Genomic DNA, 17,406 nt, shown 5'->3' with positions numbered 1-17,406 from the left:
GAGGAGGCCCAGGAGCTGACTTCATCACCATTTTGGGCTCTGTGCAGGGGGTGGTGCAGATTGCATGTGCATGTGGGTCAGTAAATAACAAAAATGGACCTAAACCTGGAGATTTCAGTTGGATACAGGGCTTTTTATTTTTACACGAATAGAAGCAGTGTACCATGCAGGGTATGAAAACCGACTGGAATCTAAAGCCCAACTCTACACTTAACTGTAAGGTTAGACAAGTTAATCTCTCCAAATGTGTTTTCTAATTAGGAAAAAAAGATATATTAGGGCTCTCAAGAGAAGCAGAGGCAGTTGGAGAGACGAGTAGGTTAGGAGTTGGCTCCTGAGGTTACAGAGGCTGAGACGCCCCAAGACCTGTGTGGGCGCTGCTGGAGACCTAGGAGCATCAATGGTGTAGCTCCAGTCTGGAAGCAGGCAGGCCTAGGACCCAGGAAAATGCAGTGTTTCAGTCCACGTTCAAGGGCAGAACCAGACTGATACCCCAGTTCAACAGTCAGAAAGGAGAAGTTCACTGTTACTCAGCCTTTTTGTCCTATTCAGTCTCTCACACATGAAGGTGAGAAGCCCCAGTACTTTACTCAGTCTACTGACTCAGATGACCATCTCACCCAGAATAATGTTTGACCAAATATCTGGACACCATGTGGCCCAGTCCAGTTGATACATAAAATTAATCATCATTAGCAAGGATAAGATCATACTTGATGCTGTAGAGTTGGCCTCATTCCTCCTCCTATGGGTGTTCTCTCTCTCTGGGACACAGACTAGAGCTCAAAGGAGCCCCAGATCTATTGCTTCTATTTTACACACTAGAGGGGAAGGGAAACAGTCCAGAGGGGTTCTGCTGGGGTCTTAGGCCACTTACTGTCCATCCCTGGGCTAGGGGCTCTAACCAGGGAGATGGGCTCGGAGATTGCCATTCAGCCTGATTCAAAGTCACACCGGTGGCTGGTGGCAGGATGCTGGAATGAGCAGACAGAACCACAAGTTCCTCTGCCCACATTTTCAATACCGTTATTGTCCATGTGCTTGTCTTTGTCAGTTGCAATGCATCATTCCATATGGGGCTACCTCAGTATCTCATAAGTCTGAACTGGACGAGGGGTTAGGATGGACCCAGACTCCTGAGAAAGGAGCATCTCCAAGGCCGGGGTCAGAGCTTGCTGAAAAACATCCCCAGACCCCACATCAGGGAAGACAGATTCAGTAGACCTGTGGTGGGGCAAGGGAATCTGGATTTAGCTCCAACACCCCCAGTGATGACAGTGTGCCAGGCTTGGTGGCCTGTGGCCTCACCCAGCCCCTCAAAGCAGGTGTTTCTGCATGGGCGACAGTCCCAGCCCTACTCAGACACCATCTGGAAGGGGGCCAGCACCGTTGGACTGCCTGGCTGAGGCCAGGGGTCTGCCCTCCAGCGCCAGCCCTCCCAGTTCTGCCCTCTGGGCCTGTCATAGCCTGGCTGTACTCAGCGGAGGAAGAGCCCTCAGGACTTGAAGGTGGTGGTCACGCTAGAGGCCGTCTACTCGCGTCTGCGGTTCTTTCCTAAGCGCTGGGTTCCTGGACTTGCCTCAGCCGCGGACAGTAACGTTCTCACCTCAGACCGAGCCTGCACGCGCCCTTCCTCCCCTGGGCCGCCCCAACAACCCAGAACTCTACTCCGCCTCCCAACCCCATCCACCAGAGTCTTCTGGAGTCACGAGTTGGGTGCTGTCCCTTGCTTGCTTGCTTTCCAGAGTCTCTCCTACCGCGCTTAGGGCCCTACGCGCCGAGCCTCCTTGCCCTTTCCCTCCCAGGCTCTGTCTCACCGCCCGCTTCTTCGAGGCCCCACGGCGAGTTGCCACCCAGCACCTCGGACAGCTCCAGGGAAGCGCGCAGGTCCACTGTCCCGAGGCTCGCAGGCTCAGCCCAGCGGCTCCCGGGGTCGCCTCTCCGGAGACCTCTGTCCCTGGCCGGGTTCCCCGCGGGCCCCCCGAGCTTCCAAGAGCTCCGGGAAGTGCTGGCGGCGCGGGGCGGGGCTCGCTGTGGGCGCGGCGCGCGCTTCCGGCTCCCGCGGGCGCTGCGGGTCCCTCGGCCCTGCGGCCCAGCTGGCGGTGGACGCGGTGTCACGGCCGGCCCCCGCGGGCCTTCCTCCCACAGTCCGCAGAGCTGCGTCCGTGCTCCAAGAGGGCCCCCCCCCCCCCCTGCCCGGTGGGCCCAGGGACCGGACGGCCGCAGGCCAGGTTCCCAAATCATGCTTCTCTCTCATTTTCGGGAGTCCGCTGGAGGAGTTGACAATCCCGGGAGAGGCCGGGTTTCGCTTTGGAAGAAGCTCGTCTGGGAGTGTGCGGGCGGAGCTTGTGAAGTCCAGGCCGCTGCGCCCCTGCGGGGAGGCCCCGAACACGGCCCCATCCGCGCCGCTGGGGTGTGTTTCCCTGAGACCTCCCCACGGGTCAGCACGACGTCACCCGCTGTGACCTCACCTCCCACTCCGCCTGCCAAGGGCACCAGGCCAGGCTCTCCTCTTCTGGAGGGGGGGACCCAGTGACACGGTACTCCCCTCTCGAGCGCCGGGCTGTGTCCCTTTGGCCATAGTCCTGACCTCGGCATCTGTCATTCAGTGTACGGCCCAATCTCCTCCCTGCTGCCCTGCCGCCTCGTCCCAAGGATCAGCCAGATTCCGGGTCTCAGGGGAAACTGAAGGCTAGTCCTCAAGCAAGACAGGTTTTAACAGATCTTTTAATTTTTTTTGTTTTAATTTTAAAAGTTTATTTGAGCAAAAATCATTTGGAATCAGGCAGCCCCAGACCGGAAGTGGTTAGGAGGGCTCCCAGATTTCCGTTTCTTTAAGGACATTGCCGGGGGTGGGGAGGGGTGGAGACAGGTAGTGAGTTGGAGATCGACTTGTACACACTGTTATATTTGAAATGCTGCTGCTGCTGCTAAGTCGCTTCAGTCGTGTCCAACTCTGTGCGACCCCATAGACGGCAGCCCACCAGGCTCCCCCCGTCCCTGGGATTCTCCAGGCAAGAACACTGGAATGGGTTGCCATTTCCTTCTCCAATGTATGAAAGTGAAAAGTGAAAGTGAAGTCACTCAGTCGTGTCCGACTCTTCCAGACCCCATGGACTGCAGCCTACCAGGCTCCTCCGCTCATGGGATTTTCCAGGCAAGAGTACTGGAGTGGGCTGCCATTGCCTTCTCCTTATATTTGAAATGGATAAACAGCAAAGACCTACTGAACAGCACAGGGAATCCTGCTTGATGTTATGTGGCAGCCCGGATGCGAGGGGAGTTTGGGAGAAAGTTAATACCTGTATATGTATGGCTAAGTCGCTTTGCTGTCCACCTGAAACTATCACATTGTTAATGGGCTTTACCCCAATACAAAATAACATGTTGAAAAACATTTTTTAAAAAGAAAGAAACAAGATGAAAAAAAAATATTTTGGGAATTTGTTCCCTTCCTCCCCCTAACCTTGATCCCTGCATAACCCCACCCCAGAAACGGGGTTTAATTCCCTTGTTCCCTGAATTAAATGAGATGACGTGCCTTCCCCAGGTCTCTGCATGCTCCGGTTCAGAGGCTGCTGTCATCTGCTGCCTCCCCTTCTGGCTTCAGCTCAGAGTGAGGAGGAGATTCCAGGGCAGGAAACCTCAGAGAAGGCAGAACCCCAGTGTGTCCAGGGGACAAGTCTCAAGTCTCCAGCGGCGGGGCCAGGGACCTGCCGGACTGTGCAGAAGCCATCAGGGTTCCCAGCTGGCAGGGCTGCCACAGGAGACCTGCCCGCACCAGGGGCAGGAGGAGGAGAGGAGCCAAGACCTTGAGACCGGAAGCAAAGCCAGCCTCACCGCCAGCCTGTGACCTGCCAAGGAGACCGCACAAGAGGGAGGCTGGGAGTGGTGAGCCCTGCTGTTTAAGCCACTCCGAATCTAGCAGGCATGGGGAGCCCCGGTGCGGGAACCAGCTCTCCACCGGCCTGTGGGCCGCAAGGCCTCCCTGCGCGGACCAAGGCCTGGAGCGGCAGAAGCTTCCAGGTGGGGAGAAGTCTCACCAGTGCGGCCAGTGCATGCAGGAGGGTTTTCAGGTGGACGTCGGACCAGAGGATCCACACTGGCAAGAAACCATCTCGTGTAGCCAGCGCGGGAAAGCCTTTGTGCACAGCTCCCAGGTCATGCAGGCCCCGCAGTTCCACAGCAGCGAGAAGCCCTTTGCGTGTCCGCAGTGCGGCCCTTCCTTCAGCCAGAGCTCCAGCCTCACTCAGCACCAGCAGGGCCACCCCGGGGAGGAGCAGTATGCCTGCCAGGAGTGCGCGGCGCCTTCAGCATTAGCGCCTTCCTCAGCGAGCACCCGCGTATCCACACCAAGGAAAATCTCTGAGTGCAGCGGCATCCTCGGGGCCCTGTTGGATTTCTTCCGGCACCAGAGGGTCCACACCGCGGAGAAGCCTTTCGCTGTGCTGAGTGAGCAGGTTCTTCCTCTGAACTCACACCTGAGCCAGCGCAGGTATGTTCATGACAGAGTGAACCCAGGCAGCCAGTGGCAGGGTGGTGCGCTGCGGCCTCTGCTGCACCGAGGTGACCCTGCACCGGAAGGCGCTGGAGACGCTGCGGACGCCTGCGGTGGTTTGGTGCAGGCGTGGGGAGAGCTGCGCTCAGACGCGCCCTGAAGCTGGCTCGGGCACCTGCACCCCGGTTAAGACGCCTGCGCTGGCTCCCTCGCCCGCCGCCCTGCCAGGCCTTCACTGCCCCCTGGGCCGCCCGGTAACAGTGCGAACAGAGTCCCACTGGCTCCCCCTGGCAAGTGGGACGGGAGGTCGCAGCAAGGCGGCAGGGCCCTTTCACTCGCCGGTAGATCTGACAAATACGCTGTTGAAATGAGCTCCGTGGTCCCCCTGATGGCAGCCCTGAGAAAGGCCTAGACCAGGGGTCAGGCAATGGGAAAGAACACTGCGGTACACACCCTTCAAGCGGCCAGTGGGCTTTGCATATGTGCGGACGACGAACTCTTTTCTTTACCCAAAATTTGCAGGCGCCGACCGTGCGGGGGCGCCGAATCGCAGTCTAGCTGGATCAACTCTTCACTGTATTTTGAGGTTTGTACTGTGTTTTCAGCCTCGTGGGTCCTTTTTGGTCATGGAGCTGGTCCAATAATGCAGTGCATAGTCCCTGGCTTGGAGAACATAGGTGAGAAATGGTGGCCGTGGCAGGACGGTCATGTTTTCAGGTGAGGCCCCGTGTCTACTTGGTGTGTAGTGGGAGGGAAGGTTCTGGTGCGGGAGATGGGGTTTGCGTGGTTGGAGTATTTCTTTTGGGAAGAGTGGTCCTTCAGAAAATTGCAGGTTTTCCCCTAAGATATGTCTTGAATCTTATTTCTAGTTTTTAGGTCAACTTTTTGAGATGTTTTCATTTTTACACACGCTTTCTGATTTTTACAATGTTACACATAAATAATGCAGTGCGCGGCTGGGCATGTATTCAGTGTTTACTGATGCAGGAAATGCCTCAGACACAGACTCCTGAGGATGGGCTGGTGGGAGACAGGTGCAGGGAGCCCCGTTTGTTGGAGATTCTGGAAGAGTGTCCAGAGGGGCCCCCGGGGATGACAGGGAGTCCAGGGCTGGAAGAGTCGCGGGCTGCAGGTACTCTGGATGCTGGCGATGGTCCAGCTTCTGCCCTTTGGGCCACCTGGCTTATGTATGTATTCTGCCCTCTGCCCTCATGTTCTGAAGCTGTTTCTGAGCCCCAAAAGGTAATGTCTAGGCAGTTGGTGGGGCTCCAAACCACCTGTTCCCTCCCCTCCTGGCGTTTTTGCTGCCCAGCTGCCCACCAGAAAGCCTGTCCTCTGTACTTGGCTCCTTCATCTCCCCCCACCACCCATCCGCCCACCCCCCACCCCACCCCAGCACCGTGGCAGGTCTGCAGGCTCCAGCGCTCTGGGCAGTAAAAGGGAATTGGGAAAGCCAGCAGGCTTCGTTCACCTCTGTGTCCTGCACCTGCAGTGACCAGCAGCAGCGTTCCAGTAGTGCCTGTTCCACTGACTGGGCCCTGGAAGGTGGAAGGTGGGCAGAAAAAGGCGCTGACCAGGTCTCTCTCTCTCTCTCTCTCTCTCTCTCTCTGTTGTTAATGTCAGAAGAGGTGATGGACCCAGGGCAGGGCTCTCCAAGGAGAGTGTGGCTGAGGGCAGGCAGGAGCGGGATTTGCACTGTTCCCCAGGGGATGTGATTGGAGGAACAGACCCGTGTGTGGTTGTGGCCAGGCTGAGTTAGCTTTCCCTGCCTCGGGCTGGCCCAGCCCTGGCAGAACTGAAGCCCCTTCACTCATCTGGGCACTGGCCAGCTCTCTGGGGCCCAGAGCCTGGACCTGGAAGCCAAGTGGACCCCCTACCCACTCACAGAGCAAGTGACACTGGCTCGGGTAGCACATGGGGTCAGGGGGTTGCTACTGGAACCCCAGGAATCTGAGTTTTCTGGTTGTCAGGGAGGTCTCTGTCCCCTGCCCACCCCTCGTCTCTGCAGGCCCCTGTGGCCTCAGGCTCCAACTGCTCAGGTCTGACGCCATCTCAGCCCAGGCTGCAGAGGACACAGCCCTGTCTCCCGCCACCCCCACCCCACCCCACCCCCGGCTGCTTTGCAAACCATAGAGAGTCAGGTCACAGGCCCATCCTGGGAGGCTGGTGGTTCCAGAATGATCTAAGGAAGAGAGGGGAGGGGCACTCCCCAGAAAGAAGGGGTCTCAAGCAGAAGCAAACAGGCCCCCCAGAGGCACCCCTGGTCCTGCTGGGGAAGAAAAACCAGTGCATATCCCACGAGAAAGCTGTCGCTAGAGCCCAAATGAGAAAGCTCGCTCTGGCACCTGGTAGTGGAAGCGACAGACACATGATGGGACCCCGTGGGGACGTCTGGAGGAGGACAGCCTCCACCACCGGCGTCCTGGGACAGCAGCGTCGGCCTCTTTGGCCCCATCGGAAGGCAGCCTCAGTGTGCGGCTGATGGTCTCCTCTGGGGCCTGCAGAACAGACAGGCTTAACCCATTTCTACAAGGTCATCCACAAGCTCTGTTTCTCAGGACTTTGCATATTTTTTTTTTAGGACTTCACTTGTTTGATAAAACTTGACAAAGCCCATTATCCCTCTTATATAAACAGAATATCTTGTAGAAAATTTGGGAAATGCAGAAAAGTAGAAAGAAATCACACTAGTGCACATCACATAGCAGAACCATACCTTTTAACTTTTTATATCTACACAAATTCTTCTTTCCCCAAATCTTTTTAGAATGGATTGCATCCATTATGCCTCTTAGCCCCATAACCCTTTAGTGTGTGTTTCCTACACTCAGGGATGTTCTCTTACAGACCCACAGTGCAGGTACCAAGTCCGGGTAACTGGACACCGACACAACGCCCAGCCAAGTGGGGCCTCTCATCCTGTCCATGGTATTTTCCTTCCAACCCAGTATCCAGCGGGGTCACATCTTGTCTCTGACTGCGATGTGTCCTTAGGAATCTTCAGTGTGGAGCAGTTCCTCAGCCTTTCTTTTCTCCCCAGAGATGGTTTATTAGTTGCAGGGGAAACATGGTGCCCACAGTCAGAAAACCAGACAGCAGTGACCATGTGATCGAAATGACCTCCAGCCAATGACGAGTTGGTGGACACCATGTCACTACACGTGACACCCAGAGGACACATCATTGCAGGATTGCAGCGGGAGAGGCATGGCCTGTGTCCAGTGATGAGGGAAGGGAAGGGAATGGGCCAAGGCTCAGAGCCAGGCAGGAGCCAGCCGGGCGAGGTCAAGGACTGGTGACTGGTTTCACAGCAGGAAGAGCTGGAGGAAGAAGCAAGACTGGAGAAGGGGTGAAGGCTAGGGGCCAGCGACGGGCTGAGGGAGGGGAGGCCTGCTGCTGGCCGCCCACTGGGCCTGGGTGCTGAGTGGGCTGAGAGTGTGGGGCGGCTGCCAGACAGAGCAGAGGGATAGTGCCAGTGGCTAGGGTCATTTCAAAGGTTCTCTGCGCTGTGGGGGTCTCAAAAGGTTTTAGGATGGGGTGGCTGAGGAGCAATACAGGAGTGTCTAAAGGAAAGTGCCCGGAGCACGGAGAGACAGCACAGGGCCACACTGGGCACAGGACACCCCTCGCCCAGGCCCAGACCTGTGTCTGAGGCTGACGCTGGAAAGGTTTCTTGGCCAGGGTTCAACACAAGACCCTGTGTCGATCCACTCTGCACACGACCCCACAGCTGCAGCCCCACCTCGCCTATGGAGCCTAGAGAACGCCTGTCCTCCGGTCCTTAATCCTGCCCACAGGCTCGTGAGCCAGCATGGGAGACCCCAGTGGCCAACACCTCACCTGGACGTAGGAGGGACTCCAGGAAGGGACTCGCCAGGCTGTGCCCTGGCTTGTGCAACCTGAGGACACCGTGAGATCGTAAAGCCCTCAAGTGTGTGGTCGCTGCGGACCAGCGGGGAGGCAGGCCCAGGGACACAGGGCAGGAGGGAGGAGGGGGTCCACCTGCCAGGACCAGCCGCCGTGAGGCTCCGGCGCCCTGCCCTCGGCGGATCTCCGTGGGGAGGGCGGCCCAGGGGTCTCTCCGGCTCTGCCTGCCTCTTCCACCAGGCGCTCCCCGCTTTCTCCACGAGCGCTGGCCTTCTCCGTCCGTGCCTTCGCCCACTGCGCAGTCAGCAAGGTCACCATCCGGAGTGACTACCGCGGCCGCGGGCCCTGACCCGGTGGAGGCCACGGGGCCGGCGGGGAGGCTCGCGCGGGAAGGGGAGGGCACGGGAGGCGTCCCGGAGGTCTGCGGAGGGAAGCCCAGTAGGGGCAGGAGCGGTGAATGTGAAAGTGGCCGGACAACCGCCGAGGGTCGTGCACGCAAAAGCTAGGGAGCCCGGCCCGGACTCGCGCACGCAGGTCAACCGTCCCCGTGGCTCCAGAGGCCGCCCGCGTCCCCCAGGGCAGCCGAGTGCCGGGCTTCTGGCGCCCAGAGCGTCACCGGAACTGCGTGCGCCGCTGGGGAGGGCGCTGCTTCCCGCGAGCGGAGGGGCTCCGGGTGAGTGCGGACGAGCCTGGGGCTCGGCGGCGAGAGGGCGGGGTGCGGCCGCCTGGCCGCGCAGGGGCAGGAGACCGAGACGGGCCCCGGGGGCCGGGCACGGGGGCTCTTGTCTGTCCCGGGCTCCGCTTGTGAGAAGGCTCACGTCCCGGAGGAGAGCGGAGGCGGCTGGCTGCCCTAACCTCGTCGGGGCCAGAGAGAGCCTCCCCCGCCCAGCGCGACGGCCCGGGACAGCCTCCCCGCCCAGGGTGACGGCCCCCTGACAGCCTCACCCGTTCCCTGAAGTGGAATCAGTCTGCCTGAAAGGCCTTTGTAAATTGTTGAATTACCAGCAGTGGAGGGCACCTTGTCCTCTCCCAACGGTGCGTGAAGGTACTTGTTTCCCTAATTGTCTCAATGCTCCTAAGGGCCACTGCTTTTAAGCCTTTGCTACTTTTAGACTGAAACATATTTTAAATTTCATTTTTAATTGCCAACAACGTGGAACAATGTGGGACCTGTGTTTAAAATATATATATTGGCTGCTTGTTTTATTTTCTTCTCTGGTTACCTGCTCATAACTTTTACTAGTTTTTCATGCTTTATGTATATATAGTGAGATATCTTGAGGTTATGAATCCTTATCTGTGTTGCAGGTATCTCTCCCGGTTTTGGGGGGCTTTTTTTTTTCCATCTTTTTTTTATTCTAAATGTCCTGTGTAGTTAAGTCTGTTAGACTTCACCTTTGGTGTCACACTTAGCAAAAGCATTCCTCAATTCAAAATTACACCATTCAGATGACTTTTTATTTTTTTTTTTTTTTTGGTTTCATGTTTTTATATTCAGATCTTTATCAAGAAAAAATTTAAATAGATAGAAATGTCTCCAGACATTTATGCATGTGTGCGTGCTAGGTCTCTTTGTGACCCCGTGACCGTAGCCTGCCAGGCTCCTCTATCCATGGGATTCTCCAGGCAAGAATACTGGAGTGGGTTACCATGCCCTCCTCCAGGGGATCTTCCCCACCCAGGGATCGAACCTGCATCTCTTATGCCTCCTGCACTGGCAGATAGGTTCTTTACCACTAGCGCCACCTGGGAAGCCCAAGGACTGCTTAAAGTGCTCGTTCATCCCTCGTGGATCTGAGACCACAGCAGGCAGCTGACAGGTGCTGCCTCATTGGTCTGGGCTCCTCATCTGCTGGGAGGCTGGGGTGAGGGGAGCTAGCGTGGCCTAGACAGAGTTCCCACTAGTTTGTGGAGTGTCTGCTTATTCAGGACCTTGGTTGATAGTGAGGGCAGGCTCTGAACCTCCCTTCACTGAAGGAGCTCTGACTTCCCCCCTGTCATTTTCTTCCCTTTTTCCTCTTTCTCCCAGGCAGGGGTCTCACTGTGGGCATTTCTGCAGGAAGCAGCAAACAGAGCCCGGCCTGGGTCTCCAGACCACCACGGAGAGGGCTGCCCTGATGGACATACGCACAGGTGAGGGCATGGGGTGGCCCGGTCCAGAAGGCTGTCCTGAGCTCAGGGATGTGAGGACAGCTTAGGAGTTGGAGCTTCCCCATCGACCTGCCTGGCGGCTGTGGAGATGTCACTGGCAGCTTCTGACACTCACAGCGCCCCACCTTCATGCCTTTGTGCTCCCCGAACCCCACGTCCTTTGCTCTCCGGGCCACACTTTTTTTCCATAATATTCACTCATCCAGCTGTGCTGGGTCTTAGTTGTAGCACGCGGGATCTTTTAGTTGCTGTGTGTGAACTCTCAGTTGCGGCAGGCGGAGTCTAGTTCCCCTACCAGGAGTCAAACCCGGGCCCCCTGCATTGGGCGTGCAGAGTCGTTTCTCCTAGCCACACTCTGCAACCTGCTCTCTCTCTGGAACCCTGACCTGGATACCTCTGAGAACAAGAATTTTGTTTTTTAAATTGTAGTTGATTTACAGTGCTGTTAGTTTCAGGTGTATAGCAGAGTGATTCAGTTATATGTATATTCTTTCTCATGTTTTTTTCCATTATATGTAATAAGATATTGAATATAATTGCCTGTGTTATACAGGAGGACCTTGTTTATCCATTGGGTTGCCCAAATCATTTGGGTTTTTGGTAAGATGTTACAGAAAAACTTGAATAAACTATTTGGCCAATCCCAGTTTTGTTTATATTGACTTCCTCTATTTTTTTAACCAATATTTTATATATAGTACTTTGCATCTGCTAATTCCAAACTCCTAATTTATGCCTCCCCCCTTTGCTCCTTCTCCCTTTCCCCTTTGGTAATCATAAATTTGTTTTTGATGTCTGTGAGTCTGTTTCTGTTTTGTAAATAAGTTCATTTGTATCATTTTTTTTTTTTAGATTCCACATATAAGTGATATCATGTATTTGTCTTTGTCTTACTTCACCCAGTAAGGTAGTGTCTAGGTCCATCCAGTTTGCTGCAGATGGCATCATCTCATTCTTTGTGGCTGAGTACTATTGCATTGTCTGTGTGCACCACACCTGTCATCTGTTGATGGACATTTAGGTTGTTTGCATGTCTTGATTGTGAACCCAGTGCTGCTGTGAACACTGTGGTGCATTTATCCTTTTGAGTTTGAGTTTTCTCCAGATATATGTCCAGAAGTGGGATTTCTGGATCATATGGTAATTCTGTTTTTAGTTTTTAAAGGAACCTCCATACTATTTTCCATAGTGGCTGCACCAGTTTACATTCCCACCAACAGTGTAGGAGGATCCCCTTTTTTCCACACCCTCTCCAGCATTTGTTATTTGTAAACTTTTTAATGATGGTCATTCTGACCAGTGTGAGGTCGTTCCTCACTGTAGTTTTGGTTTGTATTTCTCTTAATAATTACCAGTGTTGAGCATCTTTTCATGTGCCTGTTGGGCATCTGTGTTTCTTCTTTGGAGAAATGTCTGTTTGGGTCTCCGGCCCATTTTTTGATTGAGCTGGTTTTTTGTTATTGAGTTGTATGAGCTGTTTGTATATTTTTTAAGTTAAGTCCTTGTCAGTCGCAACACTTGCAAATAGTTTCTCCCATTTCTCTCTCTCTTTTTTTTTTTTTTTGTTCCTCCCATTTCTGTAGCTTGTTTTGCTTATGGTTTCCTTTGCTGTGCAGAAGTTTGTAAGTCTGATTAGGTCCCATTTGTTTTTGCTTTCATTTCTTCTGCTTTGGGAGACTGACATAACAAACATTGCTATGATTTATGTCAGAATGTTTTGCCTGTGTTCTCTTCTAGGAGTTTTATGGTATCACATCTTAGATCTTAGCCTTTAGGCCATTTTGAGTTTATTTTTGTGTATGGTGTGAGGGAGTGTTCTAACTTCATTGATTTACATGCAGCTGTCCAACTTTCCCAGCACCACCCTATGGGTGCTCTGGGACAGAGGCTTCTCTGCTGGAGGTGGCCTGTGGCTCTGGGGCATTGAGCAGCCTCCCTGGCTTTCCCAACTTGCTACCAGTGTGACCAAAAGTGGGGTCCAGCTGCTTACCCCCTCAAAAGCCAATAAAGAGGCAAGGTTGGTGGAAAGGAAAGTTTGCTTTATTTTGGATGCCAGCAACCTAGGGGTGGGGGGCTCTGCCCTTTGAGCTGGGGGACGGGGGCAGTCAAGGCCACAGTGTTGTCTTGGGGAGCCCAGGGTCCGAGGAAGAGGCTGGATCCCAGCGTGTGCCATCAGCAGTGCTTGCCCCTCTGCTCCGGGGCCTCTGCCTTGTTTCCTTTGCTCTGCTGCCGACTGCTCTCTGGGCTCCAGTCCATGTGGCCAAACCAGGAGTCACCAGACCCTGGCTGAGGGTCTGTCCCCAGGCCTGAGACCAAGCAGACTGAGATCAGAGGCTTGGGCTTTTCTGGAGTCTCAGGGGAGGACCCTGACCGCCCTCTCCTGGTCCCTCATCCTGAGACCACAAGGGTTAGAGGTGGAGGAGAACTGGGCAAGACCAGGACAGGCAGGATCACAGGCATCTTGCTGTCAGCTCTGTCAGCACACAGCTCTCCAGCACCACCTGTGTGTCCTTAGCCGAGTTCTCTTCTGAGTTGTGTATCTCTGCCTTCTTTTCCAGCTTTCCAGGCATTGAAAGGAAGCCACTGGGCTTCCTGCTGTGCAGCTTCAGCAGCTGAGCACGGGGCTCAGAGCGCAGGGCTGATGCCTCGGCAGGTAGCCCTGAAAGAAGGGGGCCATGGAGAGGCCACGCCAGGACTGTTACAGGGTCCTTCCCGGACACTGGGGCTTCCAGACCCTTGTGGGAATAAGGAAGCTGCAGAGAGGCCCAGAGGTTCCCCTTGGGTACCGGCTGTTCATGAGGACAGAGTGTCCAGGTCAGAGGTCACCCTGAACACAACATCTGCAGTCGATGGGAGAGGCCCCTGGAAAGGGCAGCCTTACCGATGCAGCACCTGCGACAGGAGCTTCAAATGCTATTCAGACGCGGTGAAGCACCAGAGCATTCACTCTGGGGAGAAGCCCTATGAGTGCAGCGACTGTGGGAAAGCCTTCATCCACAGCTCCCATGTCGTCAGGCACCAGCGCATTCACAACGGGGAGAAGCCTTACGTCTGTAAGGAGTGTGGGAAAGCCTTCAGCCAGAGCTTCAACCTCATCAGACACCAGAGGATCCACACAGGAGAGAAGCCGTATGAATGTGCTGAGTGTGGCAAGTCCTTCAGTCAGAGGTCAGACGCCGTGAAGCACCAGAGGACCCACACGGGGGAGCGGCTCTACGAGTGCAGCGAGTGCGGGAAGACCTTCATCCACAGCTCGAACGTCGTCCGGCACCAGCGGATTCACCACAGAGAGAACCCCTACGAGTGCAAAGAGTGTGGGAAAGCCTTCAGCCAGAGCTCCAACCTCATTCAGCACCAGCGAGTCCACACAGGGGAGAAGCCCTATGCCTGCCAGGAGTGCGGGCGCGCCTTCAGCCGCAGCTCCTTCCTCAGCGAGCACCGGCGCATCCACACTGGGGAGAAGCCCTACGAATGCGGCGAGTGTGGCCGCTCCTTCAGGGCCCTGTCAGGCTTCTTCCGGCACCAGAGGATCCACACCGGGGAGAAGCCCTTCCGCTGTGCGCAGTGTGGCAGGGCCTTCCGCCTGAGCTTTCACCTTATCCAGCACCAGCGAGTTCATGGCACAGAGTGAACCTGTTGTGGGGTGAACATAGAGTGAAAGTTAAGTAAACAAGGCTGGAGGGTGGGTAGCACGCCCTTCAGTTTTTGCCAGCCCCCCGAGGCTTGTGCACTGTGCTCCACGGCCCACAGGAAGATAACACTGTCTCATGGTCTGTGAGCTGGCCGTGCAGGCCTGAAGTCTACCACCGCCTCCGGGAGCAGCAGAAAGGAAAGGGGCTGGGGAAGGAGACTTGATGCTGACATGTGCCTCTGAAGCTGCTATACTTCATTTTCACAGCACTGGGGTTTCCTGGAGCATAGTTTACATGTGGTGTAATGCCCAGCTCTTAAGTGTTTGGTTATATAACAAATATAACCTGTTCTGACCTTTATGATACCACACTATCAAGATGCTGACTATTTCCATCAATCCAGAAAGATTCCTCAGGCCCTTCATCCTTAGAAACAACCAACAGTGTTGTTTTTGTCACTATAATTCTGCTTGTTCTGAAATGTTATATAAATAGTGATATAATTTATACTCTTTATGTATTTTTCCCTGTGCTTAAGTTTTGAGGTTTATCCATGTATCAGAAGTTTGTTTTCTTTTTTTTTTTTTATGTTCATAGCACTTTTGAAAAGTGGTCACTGTTCATGATCTAACACCTCAGACATCACAATACAGCAACTTTACAGACACCTGTAAATGTTACTTGCCAGATAGGAAGGGAGAGGTGTCTTTGTTGGGGATGATACTCTGCGTATCATAAAACTCTGCCATAACAAGCTGAGTGAGGTCGTGTTACTGAAAGCTGACTGTAATGTAACCTGGCCACAAGTTCTGGGGGTCCAGCTGCAGGACCCAAATCTGTCATGGCCAGGCTGTGGTTTGGTGCCCCTTCATGGAACTGTCTACTCTAGATTAACTCCTGACTGAATTATGTAGGTCCTATAGCTGGCTGGGATTTCCAAAACAGTAGCTCAACTTGGGGGCTTCTGTTGGTACCTGTTTGTTTTATGGTGTCCGCTCAGGTGACAGGGCCGTGGAGCCTGTAGGGACAGAGGTTCCCTCAGAGTGGATTCAGTGGCTCCACAGCAGTGGGCTGCTGGCTCCTGGGCCAAAGTGAGGTGGGAAGCCGAGCCTGGGACTCCCATGCAGAGCCAAGATCCGGGTTTGTGCTACCTCCCAGGTATAACAGCGCACTGGAGGAAAGCTTCCCCCACTTAGACTCTGGCGGCCCTGGATCACGAGGTCAAAGCAGTGAACTTAAGGAAGCCACCAAGCACACAGGACAGCATCTCACTGACCGAGCGTTAACAAAATCAGCAAAGAACAGATACAGGCCCCAAAGAACTGCAGATTATTGAAGCTACCAGATAATGCAGGCAAGAGAATAGTTACGTGTGAATGTTTAAAGAAATATTAATAAGACATCTTCCCACTAAAATCTGGAACAAGACAAGGATGCCCACTCTCACCACTTCTATTCAACATAGTACTGGAAGTCCTAGCCACAGCAGTCAGACAAGAAAAAGAAAACATACCCCAATTGGAAGAGAAGAGGGAAAATTACCATTATATGCAGATGACATGATACTGTATATGCAAAGCCCTAAAGAGTCCACACAAAAACACTAGAACTGATAAACAAATTCATCAAGGTGACAGAGTACAATTAACATACAGAAACCTGTTGCATTTCTTTACACTAACAATGAAATACTGGAAAGGTAAAGTAAAAAAAAAAAAAAAGTCCCTTTTAACATCACATCAAGAAAAAATAAAATACTTAGGAACAAACCTGGCCAAGGAGGTAAAAGACACACACTGAGAACTGTGAAACAGTAACACAGGAAACTGAAGGTGGTTTACAGAGATGGAAAGGTGCGCTTCCCTTCTGTGGCCATCGCTGAAGTGCCAGCGGCCAAAATGAAGTTCAATCCCTTTGTGACTTCTGACCGAAGCAAGAATCGAAAAAGGCATTTCAATGCGCCTTCCCACATTCGCAGGAAAATTATGTCTTCTCCTCTTTCTAAAGAGCTAAGACAGAAGTACAACGTTCGATCCATGCCCATCCGAAAGGATGATGAAGTTCAGGTTGTACGAGGGCACTACAAAGGGCAGCAAATTGGCAAAGTGGTCCAGGTTTACAGGAAGAAATATGTCATCTACATTGAACGAGTGCAGCGGGAGAAGGCTAATGGCACAACTGTCCATGTGGGCATTCACCCCAGCAAGGTGGTTATCACCAGACTAAAACTGGACAAAGACCGCAAAAAGATCCTCGAACGTAAAGCCAAATCTCGCCAAGTAGGAAAGGAAAAGGGCAAATATAAGGAAGAAACAATTGAGAAGATGCAGGAATAAAGTCATCTTGTCTACAGCTTTCATTAAAAACTGTTAAAATGAAAAAAAAAAAGAAATGGAAAGGCATGCCCTTGGATTGAAAGAATTAATATTGGTTAAAATGGCCATACTACCCAAAGCAATCTACAGATTTAATGCAATCCCTATCAAATTACCCATGACATTTTTTCACAGAACTAGAATTAAATAATCCTAAAATTTATATGGAACCATAAAAGACCCAGAATTGCCAAAGCAATCTGAGGAAAAGGAACAAAACAGGAGGCATAACTCTCCCAGACTTCAGACTAGACTACAAAGCTACAGTGATCAAAACAGAGTGGTAATGGCACAAAAACAGACATATGGATCAATGGAACAGAATAGAGAGCCCAGAAATAAACCCACACACCTACCATCAATTAATCTTCGACAAAGGAGGCAGAAATATATAATGGAGAAAAGACAGTCTCTTCAGCAAATGGTGTTGGAAAAGCTGGGCAGCCTCGTTCAGTCAATGAAGTCAGAGCACTGCCTCACTCCATGCAAAAAACTAAACACAAAGTGACTTTAAAAAGTTAAACGTAAGACATGAGGCCATAAAACTCCTAGAGGAGAACACAGGCAAAACATTCTGACATAAGTAGCAATATTTTCTTAGGTCAATCTCCCAAAGCAAAAGAAATAAAAGCAGGTGTTTGGCTTCTGTCTCGCTGAGAGCCATCTGATAACAGACTGTCTCCAACATGCTTCCTGTCCGTAACTGGATCACCACGATTCTTGAGACTCTTCAGGTTGTCCTCTGTCATTCAGTCTGCAGTCTCGGTCTCTCTGAGGGGGAACATCAGTGTTAGAGCAGTGCCATTTAATAAGGAACTTGATTCTGTACAGAAACTCTTCATAGGCAGATTAGAGAATATGGAACTAGGTGACAGACATCTGG

General features: G+C 53.1%; 2 protein-coding genes across 2 annotated transcripts; both read left to right on the top strand.

Moving 5' to 3' along the window:
* Positions 1–3,588: 3,588 nt before the first annotated feature.
* On the top strand, positions 3,589–14,704 carry ZNF696 (zinc finger protein 696). Its single transcript, XM_070464381.1, has 4 exons — positions 3,589–4,495; positions 5,104–5,175; positions 10,395–10,498; positions 13,075–14,704. Exons 1-4 carry the CDS (start codon positions 4,059–4,061, stop codon positions 14,145–14,147), a joined length of 1,686 nt encoding a protein of 561 aa, XP_070320482.1. The 5' UTR covers positions 3,589–4,058; the 3' UTR covers positions 14,148–14,704.
* A 1,310-nt stretch (positions 14,705–16,014) lies between these two features.
* On the top strand, positions 16,015–16,514 carry LOC110129604 (large ribosomal subunit protein uL24). The gene has a single exon (XM_070464441.1). It carries the CDS (start codon positions 16,047–16,049, stop codon positions 16,482–16,484), a length of 438 nt encoding a protein of 145 aa, XP_070320542.1. The 5' UTR covers positions 16,015–16,046; the 3' UTR covers positions 16,485–16,514.
* The last annotated feature ends 892 nt before the right edge of the window (positions 16,515–17,406 follow it).

This window comes from Odocoileus virginianus, unplaced genomic scaffold (genome assembly GCF_023699985.2).
Source record: "Odocoileus virginianus isolate 20LAN1187 ecotype Illinois unplaced genomic scaffold, Ovbor_1.2 Unplaced_Contig_23, whole genome shotgun sequence".
Lineage (NCBI taxonomy): Eukaryota > Metazoa > Chordata > Mammalia > Artiodactyla > Cervidae > Odocoileus > Odocoileus virginianus.
This window is presented reverse-complemented; position numbering and strand designations above follow the sequence as displayed.

Excerpts from the sequence above, each read along its gene's own strand:
- ZNF696 (XM_070464381.1), top strand. The coding sequence starts at position 4,059 with ATGCAGGAGGGTTTTCAGGTGGACGTCGGACCAGAGGATCCACACTGG. Across the intron at positions 4,496-5,103 it reads TCACACCTGAGCCAGCGCAG|CCTCGTGGGTCCTTTTTGGT; the intron begins GTATGTTCATGA and ends CTGTGTTTTCAG. Across the intron at positions 10,499-13,074 it reads CCTGATGGACATACGCACAG|CTTTCCAGGCATTGAAAGGA; the intron begins GTGAGGGCATGG and ends CTTCTTTTCCAG.
- LOC110129604 (XM_070464441.1), top strand. The coding sequence starts at position 16,047 with ATGAAGTTCAATCCCTTTGTGACTTCTGACCGAAGCAAGAATCGAAAA.